Here is an 11,159-nt window from a genome sequence, read left to right on the forward strand (position 1 = left end):
CATAAGATGATGGAGTGGATCACCGTGAACTGGAAAAATGATCAGACTGAAGACAATTACACAGGGGGAATGGAATGAGCAACCCCAATGGGGAACCAGGACTAAATTATTTGTAACCTAATTTGTGGGACTAAGAGCAAGTCCAACACCTCCCCTAAACTTGTTCTTAACTTCAAATATAAGAAATATGACAAAAAAATGCACCACAACAGTGTTTTAGTGATTCCTTATATCACTAAAACAACTCTCTCATCCTTTATCTTTAAGGAACCACAAGTCATCCCTTATTTCATTTTTATCAATAAAAAAATGATTTTTGTCTCTTCTTACTTCTTTTCTCTCTTTTTTCCTTTCATATCTCATTCAAATTTATTATTATTATAATAATAAGGAATGAAGATAAGGATCATTGTTGGAGTTTAAATTCAAAATCATGTCTTAAATCACTAAAAATTAATATTTTATAATATTTATAAGGAACTCATTAAGAGACTGTTGGACTTGCTCTAAATAAGTAAAGAAATGGACATGATGCTTGAACATCAAGTATCGACCAACCAAATGGGTCGATAATATATCATGTTCCTATCTCATTCTATATCTTTTAACCAAAGACAACCTCAAAGCGCGCCTAAATCCTCTTGCATATAATCACCAAGTACAAACAACCGAACGAAGACAGCTTCTACATGATTCAAAATTCTCCAATTATGGGATGGCCTCATGAGTCTCATGATCTCATCCCAAGCCCCTTAAACCGTATACAATTCAGATGTTTGGGTCATTCTACTCGCTGCTACTAAAACTTCTAGGGCCAGAAATGAATAAAAAAAATCCTAGTTCATAAGCTTTTCATTTACAGAATATATAGGTGGTACAAGGCATTTGATCATATAATGATGCTGCGTCGAAATTGAAATTATACATCAACACATAACAACCGATTACAAAAAATTATGTTCTATACAAATTCATAACGCTGCAGACCAACAGATAAACACATACTCAGAGATGCATCTAAAAGCAAGATTCGCCAACCAAGTTTCACACAAACAACTAAAAGACCAAATCCACAAACTGAAACATATCAAGATTCACATTAAACTCCGAACTGCTTTAGAGAACAAACATGTTGGTAGAGATGCTACCCTGCATACTATTCAGTTCCAAGATGTACCTGCATTCGTAGTAGAGCTTTATCTGCAGCAAGTCATTTCCATCAACATAATGCAGCTTAAAAGGCATTTCATATGAGACAGTAGGCAGAAACATTCTAAATATTTGGACAAGCAAAAATACATACTTGGCATAACAAATATATTTAAAATAGGCAATATAAATAAAATAAAAAATTGTTTTAGGCCAGTAAATAATTGGAGTTAAAATAAGAAAAAGAACATAAGCTGATAAGAAACCTCGCAGACAATTTTTTGTCGAACATAACAAACAAACTTCTAATAGAATTATAGTCATCGGTCTTTCTCAACAGAAAAAGCATAAATGCTTACTAATTACTATGTTTTTTCAACTAGAGTAACCAACAAACACAAAAGCACCAAGTTTTACCATAAACTCAACAGAAACTGACATAAATACCCGGTGTAAACTGTAAACCACTGTTTCACCCCAAGACATTAACATAGAATTGACCTCCATGACAATGGCATGGAACCAAGCATGCAACCTCCATAACAGTCCCGCAAATGTCAGAACTCATCCCTTGGCCTGTGCCTACCGGATACCCCTCCCATCTTGGTAATAAGATGTCAAGGGTTTGAACCATAGTGGAGGTACAGTGTGTGTTGAGTATTCTAATAATTGTAATTGTCAACTTTCCCCTATTCGTAGATAGCAAAGCAAATAAAGAGCTGATCAAAGTTCTTAAGGAAAAATACCTGGCCGGAAAATCTCCTCAAGAAGTGCTCTTGACTATCATAACTGGGCTCACAGCATGGTTGGAGCAATAGTTGCTTACGCTTCCCAAGAACATCCTGATCAATACGAAGAATAATTAAGTATATTTTGCTGAAAAGAGCACACAGAACAGTTAAATCACTTGTGGCAAAGTTACTAAGCATGTTGATAAAAAAGTTTTGGAAATGCTACAGCTAGTTGCATTAAAAGTTTGTCCTGCAGAGTATTAATATAATGTATTACTAGTTACCTAAAAATTGCATAACTTCCATGGAGGTTAGATAGAAGAGGCATGACCAATATGTCATTAAATATCTAGAATTTTTTAATTATACATGTACATCAACTTTTTTACTATTTAAAGTAACTTTGACTGGTAAATAGTAATATGGTGGTTAGAAGAGAACACCATCTCACATTTCACTCAGTAATTGAGATGATAGACATTCATAATTGTATCAAAACTTCTCATGTACAGTAATTACTAACGTTAAAAACTTGAGACTACAACTATAACAACGTTACTTTAGAAAAGTTGCTACATGATAGAAATATTAAAATTTTGACAAAAAAAACACGAAACAAGATAACAAACATTTTGTGGCCAACCTAGTTCGCTAACTTCACCTCCCCCTCACTAAGGAAAGCGGGAGAGAGATCTATAGCAGCAAACAAATTTGTCCCTGGCATTCAGTAATACTAATATAGCCACTTACTGACCAACTCGGGATGATAATATGGTCAAATAAAAATAAACAATACGTAGCGAACCGAACCCTTTACGTTTAATGTCTATAATATGATATAAATAAATAAATAAATAATAGTAAAAAATTCTTTTCTTTTCTTTATTTTTTGTTCAAACTATTAAAATACTAATAGCCAAAATTTTTAAAATTTTCAATTTTTCAAAAACTTAAAAATACTAATTTTTTAATATGCAAGTAAGAAAATGCATCAAAATGGAATAATATATATATAAAATTTCATTTAACACCTAATTACATAATGGTTTTTCTAGTGTGTGCCCATGACATATGTTAAGAGTTAGAGCTTGAAGATGTGTCCACAAAATATTGGAGCAGAGCTCATTAATAATGATGGACCCCCTGCATGCACGAAAATCTCCACCAATAAAAATTTTACAACTCATCAATCACATTTTCTTAATAAGGGCACACTAGACAAACCCATTACATAATCAACAAAATTTCCAAGTGTTACATCCTCCCCCTTAAATAAAATTTTGTCCTCAGAATCAACCTAAAAACAAGGCTACTTTTCTAGCATTTCGCTTTCAAGTTCACAGGTTGACTCTTCAACCTTGTGATTCGTCCATAATACTCTAACTAGCCCAATTATCTTACTCGTTAATAATTTCTCTTTCCAGTCTAGTATCTCTACATGTTCTACATTAAGACAAATTGGGTTGAATCTCTACAAGCTCATATTCTATCACATGATTGGAGTCGGGATTATACTTCTTAAGCATATAGACACGAAACATGTTATGAATATGTTGTATGTGTAGAGCTAAGGCCAACTCATATGCAACCTTTCCCACCCGCTTCAATATTCCTAAAGGTCCACCATATCCATGAATGCAGTAGGCGTTTTCATCAAACCAAATGCCAGCACTAAGAACTCATAGTTCGAAACGTTGTCTTAGGAATATCTTCGGGTTTTATCTTTAGTTGATGCCAACCTGTTCGTAAATCTATTATGAAGAAACATGTTGCACCTTTAATTCTAGGCAAGGGTATTTATTCTTGATTGCCAACTTGTTGAGCTCACGATAATCAATGCACAATCTCATACTACCATCTTTCTTCTTGATAAATAGAACTAGTGCACCCCACGGGGATATATTAGGCCTTATTGCTCCCTTTTCTAGCAAATCTTGCAATTGGGTGGCTAACACTTTCATCTCTATTGGCGCCATGTGATAGGAGCTTTTAAAACTGGTTCAGTACCGAGTGTCAACTCAATAGCAAACTCCATATCTCTATCGCGAGATAAACTGGAAGCTCGTCGGGAAAATCATTTAAAAATTCACTAGCCACCAGGATCTCTTCAATGTAGGAGTGTCTTTATTGTTGTCCACCACGTGTCCCAAATACGCCTCTAAACCCTATCTTAAAAAACTTTTTAACTGCATGATTTTCAAAACCTCTTTACTAGGTTACTGGTCTCAGAACACAACTTCCAGGTTATCCGAAGATTGCAATTTCACTTTGTTCTTACGGTCAATCTGAGGATAATGATTCCCCAACCAATCCATTCCTAAAATCACGTCAAATTCTCCTATCTTAAAAGGTATCAAGTCAACATAAAAACGAGGTCCTAATATCTCAATCTCACAATGAGGACAAACTAGATATACCATGACACGAACTTGATTAGCTACTTTTGTAGTCAAAATTTCATATAAAAGTTAGCTTCACAATGTAATAATTCTCTAAAAATAAAAGATTTTGTAGCTCCAGAATCAAATAACACTTTAGCATTCACAGAATTTACAAGAAGCGTACCAGCAACCACGTTTGAGTTTTGTACAACATCCCTCATACTCAAGTTGAGGTGGTCCTGTGACTCGTAGCATATTGTTCCCCGGAACAGGCGCTTTACAATCCCGAGCATAATGTCCCACATTTCCACATTTGTGACAAGCTGCTGCAACTCTTGGCTTAACATTCTGGCACTCATTTGCATAATGCCCTCTATGATTACACTTGTAGCATACAACATTAGTCTTATTGCACACTCCTGCATGTTTTTTCCCACATGTTCCACATTCTGGTATCAGAGGTTTTTGGGGTCTCTGTTGGTTTACCATTAATAGGCGGTTACCTTGACCCACATTTCCAATTTCATGCCCTATGAAATTCTCATTCCTTCCTTCCTGAAATTCAGGTCTTCTATTATAACGGTTTCGAAAATTCCTCGGTTGTTGACTTGCTTCCTGGGTCCTCGACTTTCTCTTTTTGTTGTATTTCTCATCTTGAGACCAATCGTTTTCACCTTCAATAATCATGGCCTTCTGAACAACAGCCGCATAAGTTTTTAATTCAAATAATGCAACTTCCCTTCTGATCCACGGTTTTAGTCCCTGTTGGAATCTTTTCGCCATCTTTTCATCCGTATTTACATACTCGGGAAAAAATCGGGCTAACTCCATGAACTTAGTTTCATACTCTGCCACGTTTATGTTTTCTTGTTTGAGCTCCAAAAACTCTATTTCCATTTGGTTCCACATATATCTGGGAAAATACTTTTCAAGAAACAATTCTGTAAATCTTTCCCAGGTGATCATACCTGCATCTTCTAAAGCTTTCTTGTACTCCCACCAATAATTCGCTTCTCCTTTTAGAAAATAACTGGCATAGACAGTCTTTTGTGCTTCTCCAACCCTGACTATGGCCAAAGCTTTCTCTATTTCTTTTAGCCATGCCATGGCTTCTATCGGGCCCTCATATCCTTTAAACTCTGGAGGGTTAACATATTGAAAAGTTTTAAAGGTTACTACGTGATCTTCTTGATGTTCCTGCTGTTGTGTGAGATTAGCAGTCTGTTGACGTAAAAGTTCTAAAATCTGTTGCAAAACTGAGGGGTTATCTTGATATTCCTGCTGTTGTGTGAGATTAGCAGTCTGTTGACGTAAAAGTTCTAAAATCTGTTGCAAAACTGTAGGATTATCTTGAATAGTATCATGGTTACCCGAACGGGTGGTTTCCTCAAGCTGCATAATTCTGAAGATAGGACAAGCAACTCATTTAGCGATTTGTCAAACATTTTTATTTTTTAATTAATTAAATTGTATCAAATAAAATTGAATTCCGTTTGCCATCACTATATAAGTTTGTTGTCTCACAAAATTATAACAAGGTATCACCATAAAGAGAGTATTGCATGATGCAACAAGAATCCTTATAGAACATGAGGTAAACTATTAATGGAAAGGAAACGCAAAACAACCACAAGTCTAATCGCTAATGGGCCACAGAAGTATCAAAATTAGTATAAGCAAGCTGCAGTAATATAGCACCAAAACATTCCACATAATAATATTAACGCAACCTTATCTTAATAGTCTTCTACCTATTTACCTATTAACACAACCTTATCTTGATCGGTATTTTCCTTATCTTAAACTCTTCTACCTACTATGATTCCTAAAATCTATAAAATGTAACTCCGATACCAAACGTGACATCCCCAAATCCAGGGTCAAGATCGGGTGTCACCAAACAATCTCAAATAACATAAACCTAGATAAGTTTCACACATTGTTCTCCTTTTATTACAAACCGGTTACGAACTATTTAGTCGCGGCTAAAACTGCCAAAACTACATGGCCGGCAACCGGGAACCTAAAAATATTGGGTTGGGGTTTGCCACATTCTTTTGGGTTATACAATGTACTCGCACCATCTTCCAATTTAACTGAAAAGGTTAAGACTACAAACAAAGCAAGAGTGAGAAAAGTGCTCAGAAAATATTTATAGAACAATAGAATAAAAAAGTAACTAACGGGAATATCCATAATCATTATTCCTTTAAAAAGAATCACTAAAGATGATGTGGCCAATAGTAGCTATCAATTTCAAATTTAAATTAAAAAGTGGGAATATCAATTACGCATGTGTTGTAGTCGATGATCACCACGATCCACAACACCATGTACCGAGCATGTCGGGAAAAAAGTATTGGGGGTGTCCAAGGCACACATTGGCCTATAATCTCATCAAGTTGGACCTATGTCTCGGCCTCACACAGTTCATTCCACATTTTAGATGAAAGGTCTCGAAGAAAATCGAACACCTTAAATTCATCAATCAATCTTAAAAATTGCATAATTTATCAATCTCGAGACAAATATTTTCACGTCAAATCCATTTCATGCAAAATCAATGAATAGTTGCAAGAGGATTTTAATAATAATCATGTTGATCAATAATATGACATAAATAAATTATGATATAAAACTAAATTTTCTTTTTTTTTTCCTTCAAACAATCAAAATACTTATACCCAAAAATTTTAAATATTTTAAATTTTTGAAAAACATAAAAATACTAAATTGTTGAAATTCTTGTAATTTACGCAGGTAAAATTTTGGTACCGACGAAATATCAAATGGGTATCTAAAATCACGAAAATAATTCACTTCAACAATCTTGATAAAATGAGGAATTCTTCATGATAAATTTTTTTAAAAAAAATAATTAAATTAAATTAAAATAGACGATATCACATATGATGTCACTGAACAGGTAACATTTAACATGTAGGCAAGAAAATGCATCAAAATGCAATATTATATACATAATTTCATTTAACACATAATTATATAATCAACAAGATTCTCAATTATTACACAACACAACCCTTACCTCCTCAACCCCTATCCAAACAAGCCCTTATTATAAGAATTATGATACATGATAAGTGAACGTTTGGCATATAAGTATTTTAATAGTTTGGCATATAAGTATTTTAATAGGAAAGATTCCTCGATGAAGATCTATGACTACATTCAAATATGCATATATTCCTCGTACACTGAGTTTGAAACTAGTAAATTCCAACACCGCTACATATAATTCATAAAAGAAAAACAATGGTTCATTATAACAATTGTAATATGTGACTGGATATAAAAATTTTAAAAAAATACAACAAATCAACAATTTCATTAAGCATAACAAAACTAAGAAGCATTATAGGCCTTCTATGTAAAAAATAATCATTTTACGTATGTACCGAGAATTAACATGAGGCAAAGTGAAGTCAAGATAGCTGGAGCACTCACGAACATGTGAATGTCAACTCCTGTAAGTTTTCAGGTCTAAAATTTAACAAAAATTTAGATAGCCTATATATGTACAAGTTCATATAAATTATACAAACATCAAGTTTACATTTTGGATTAAAAAAACTTATACATGCCACTTTCTCTAACGGATAACCACATACATGGGTTCATTCTACATGATGTCTATAAACAATGACGGAGAGGGGGCAGGGGCGAATGTCCCCCCAAACCTATATATTTTGATGATTTTTATGTACAACTGAGTTGGATTTTTGAACTTTGCCCCCTTCATTTTTTTAATCTAAAGCTAGGTATATTCCTCCCTTGCCCCTGCAAGTTAAGTTAGGTAGCTCCATCCCTGTCTATAAATGCCATCATACCATGTGCTAGAAAAGTATACAAGTACAAATGAAAAATAAGGGGAGCTTGAACTCAACATTTTAGTCCAGTAACCGCTTCATGTTTGGAAAACTGTTTAAATTAAATTTTAGGACTAATTATGACAGACAACGCTGCAATATATCAATCATTGAGAGATTGTTAAAAATGTAGATCCTGCAAGAGCTTAAACTAAATTGAAATCAAATTGCAAATAATCACTTGACAGAAAACATCTTCAGAACTGGGAAATGAGAAGAGCATCTTCAGAATGCCAAATCAACATATTAATAAGTAAGCAATGATATATAACTATTATTATTACTCACATATAAAGCAGGAAAATACAATAGTACCTTTTGATAGGACCGAAAGCACGACATCCGATTACAAGTAAATCAGCATGCAGCTCCTCGACAACTTGACAAATTTTCTCCTTTGGATCCCCAATTACAACTTGGGTCTTATAGTTCACCTAATTCATTTAGGTAAAAATAAAAAAGGAATGGTCATTGACATTTCTAGAAAATTTCTCTTACTTGTCCTCAATTTCAACTTCTCTTCACAATTGGCTTATATATTTTGGCTATATATAGAACAACTGTTTTAACAAGCATTCAATCTAGAGCAATTACAATCATAATTCTTTTTATCGCTAGATTAACAGTTGTAATTTAAGTCAAAATGTAGGTCAAAGTTTTTTTTACAATCAACATAGATAACTATTAGTTTACTACTAGACATGTCCAAGCAAGAAATGCAAGTATGTTTTAAACGATTTCCTTCCGAGAGTCGGTGAATCTACAGCTTCCTATAACATCCGTCTTACTACCACTAGTCTTTTCAAATTTGAGCATTCACCTCCTATATAACAATGATATTAATTCCCTAGTCTAAAAGGTTTAAATGATTTTAACAAGTATGAATCGTGCTATTTCCCTTCCCGAGAATCTGCCTCAAATACAAAATCAAGTTGAATTCCTTAGTCCGAAAGGTGCAATACAATTAGAGGCGACTTATAATTGAAACATCGAAAATTAAGTATCAAGTCAAACAATATCACACTATACGAAGCATATGCAAACAAGTACATATACAATCAAGAGTTCGAAAGAGCTAACATTTTCCTTAGAGCAAATTTCAACAGCGTGATTAATAATCGCATCCGAAATGCGCTGCTGATGCTTCTCGATCGCGGCATTAAAAGCCGGAACCTCGAAATCACCTGCTCAACATAATCAAACAGTCAAGTCAAACATCAATCAAGTCAACTACAAATTACATATATAATATAGTCCCAGCATTATAGAGTAACAGAGGCCGCGTGTTTATAATTTCGATAAATGAATAATCTCGATAAATGAATAAAATATTTCGATAATATTCGACGATGAGGTGGATAGAATTAACTGGGGCCGCCGAAGGGGATAGCACCGGGATTGAGGCCAGTGGCGATGGACGGTGGAGATTGAACGTGGAGAATGAGTAGATGGCCGTCGTTGGGCCGGAGTTTGACGTTACGGATGGCCCAATTGAGTGCGTTCATGCTCTCTTCGCTGCTGTCTACTGCTACTACTACGCATCCTAAATCGCCTGACGACATCGTTTTGACTGCTGATTTTCAGGAAATGTTTTCAACTACGGTTCGTTTGGTACCAGTATTTCCTTTTCTGATCCGGACAGTATTATTGAAGATCGAAGATCTGATCAACACGTGTAATCTTAACTTATGAGCTGGATTTAATTTAAAATTATAAATTTATTTTGAGGTACATGAGTCAAATCGTTCGGAAAGTGCTCGGGTTCGACTCGTAACATATTCGAAATCAATCAGATAATAACCGATATTTTTATGAGCTATTCGGATAATTTATCGAGTCGAGGTCAAATTTCATATTACGGGGCTCGTGAGTTTGTGAAGCCTGATCGAGCTTTTGTTATTATTCACTTTTATTTGGATTTTATATATTATTACATAAATATTCAATATTTATATAAAATTTATATGTTTAATCGATTCAAACCCGATCAGACCTATTTTATACAAGATTTTTTTTAAAATTTTACTGAAGTCAAGTCGAGATTTGAATAGAACAAACACATATTGAGTTTTGATCAAGCCGAGTTTTAAACCTGAAATTTATGACTCGGTCGAAATCGAGCCCTAACTATTTAGTCGAGTTCGAATTCTATCATGACAGTTAACTCGTCACGGATCTTTTTATATACTTAGTGTTTACTAATCAAATATTTTATTTATTTATTAGACCCGAATGGATAGTAAGTTATTATTTATATCGAGATTGTGATTTCTTAAATATTTTTTGAATTGGAAGTTATAAAAAAAATAACTTATTATATGTATATTATACAAGAAATATAGATCACTTGGTTGAAATTATTGAAAGAGTAAAAGTCTAAATTTGATAAGTATGTGGCTAAAAAGTATAAATTTGATAAGTACGTGGCTAACACGTACTTTTTCAATTATATTTTTGGCCATATACTTATTAAATTTAGACTTTTTTTCTTTTAATAATTTCAACTCATTGGTCAATATTTATATATAACTAGCATGAAAACCCATGCGAGGCACGGGTCACGTTCTAGTATAAATTTTAAATTTTCGAGATTTTGTGGTGTGTGCGATATTCATTATTTGGTGATGAATATGTTGTACTTTAGCTATATAATTATCTAGTTATAGATGAAAACTATCCATAATTGAAATATTTTTGTTTTGCGAAATGAGTAGTGTAGATACTTAATAGTTTACAAGATTGTGCACAATGTTTATAAACCGACTTACTTGTGTTTTTGGTCCATGTTTGCAAAGTATAAGAGTCACATAGATAACAAAACTGTGGACAAAAAATTTCTTTATGTACCCAATTCATAAAAGTAGAGTTTTTTTCCAGCTTACGTAGTTTCATCTATACATATCAGTTCTTGTGTGAAATATTTATTGGTATATGATGTGATTTGGGTTTGAAATGTGTATTGGTACATGATGGTCTATCTGTCAAATTTCCTTCTCTATAATTGGGTTGAT

General features: G+C 33.7%; 1 protein-coding gene across 4 annotated transcripts; it reads right to left on the reverse strand.

Moving 5' to 3' along the window:
- Positions 1 to 837: 837 nt before the first annotated feature.
- LOC141690135 (universal stress protein PHOS34) lies at positions 838 to 9,800 on the reverse strand. 4 transcript variants are annotated; one of them, XM_074494790.1, is made up of 5 exons: positions 9,518 to 9,800; positions 9,229 to 9,332; positions 8,464 to 8,582; positions 1,896 to 1,991; positions 838 to 1,177 (listed from the first exon to the last, which is right to left on the reverse strand). In XM_074494790.1, the coding sequence occupies exons 1-4, from the start codon at positions 9,708 to 9,710 to the stop codon at positions 1,913 to 1,915; spliced, it is 495 nt and encodes a 164-aa protein (XP_074350891.1). In that variant the 5' UTR covers positions 9,711 to 9,800; the 3' UTR covers positions 838 to 1,177; positions 1,896 to 1,912. The 4 variants fall into 4 exon arrangements, with proteins under 4 accessions (XP_074350891.1, XP_074350890.1, XP_074350889.1 ...); XM_074494789.1 differs by having other exon boundaries at positions 838 to 1,200; XM_074494788.1 differs by lacking the exons at positions 8,464 to 8,582; positions 9,229 to 9,332; positions 9,518 to 9,800 and adding an exon at positions 4,446 to 6,867.
- Positions 9,801 to 11,159: the final 1,359 nt, after the last annotated feature.

The sequence above is a fragment of the Apium graveolens genome, chromosome 10, assembly GCF_009905375.1.
Source record: "Apium graveolens cultivar Ventura chromosome 10, ASM990537v1, whole genome shotgun sequence".
NCBI lineage: Eukaryota > Viridiplantae > Streptophyta > Magnoliopsida > Apiales > Apiaceae > Apium > Apium graveolens.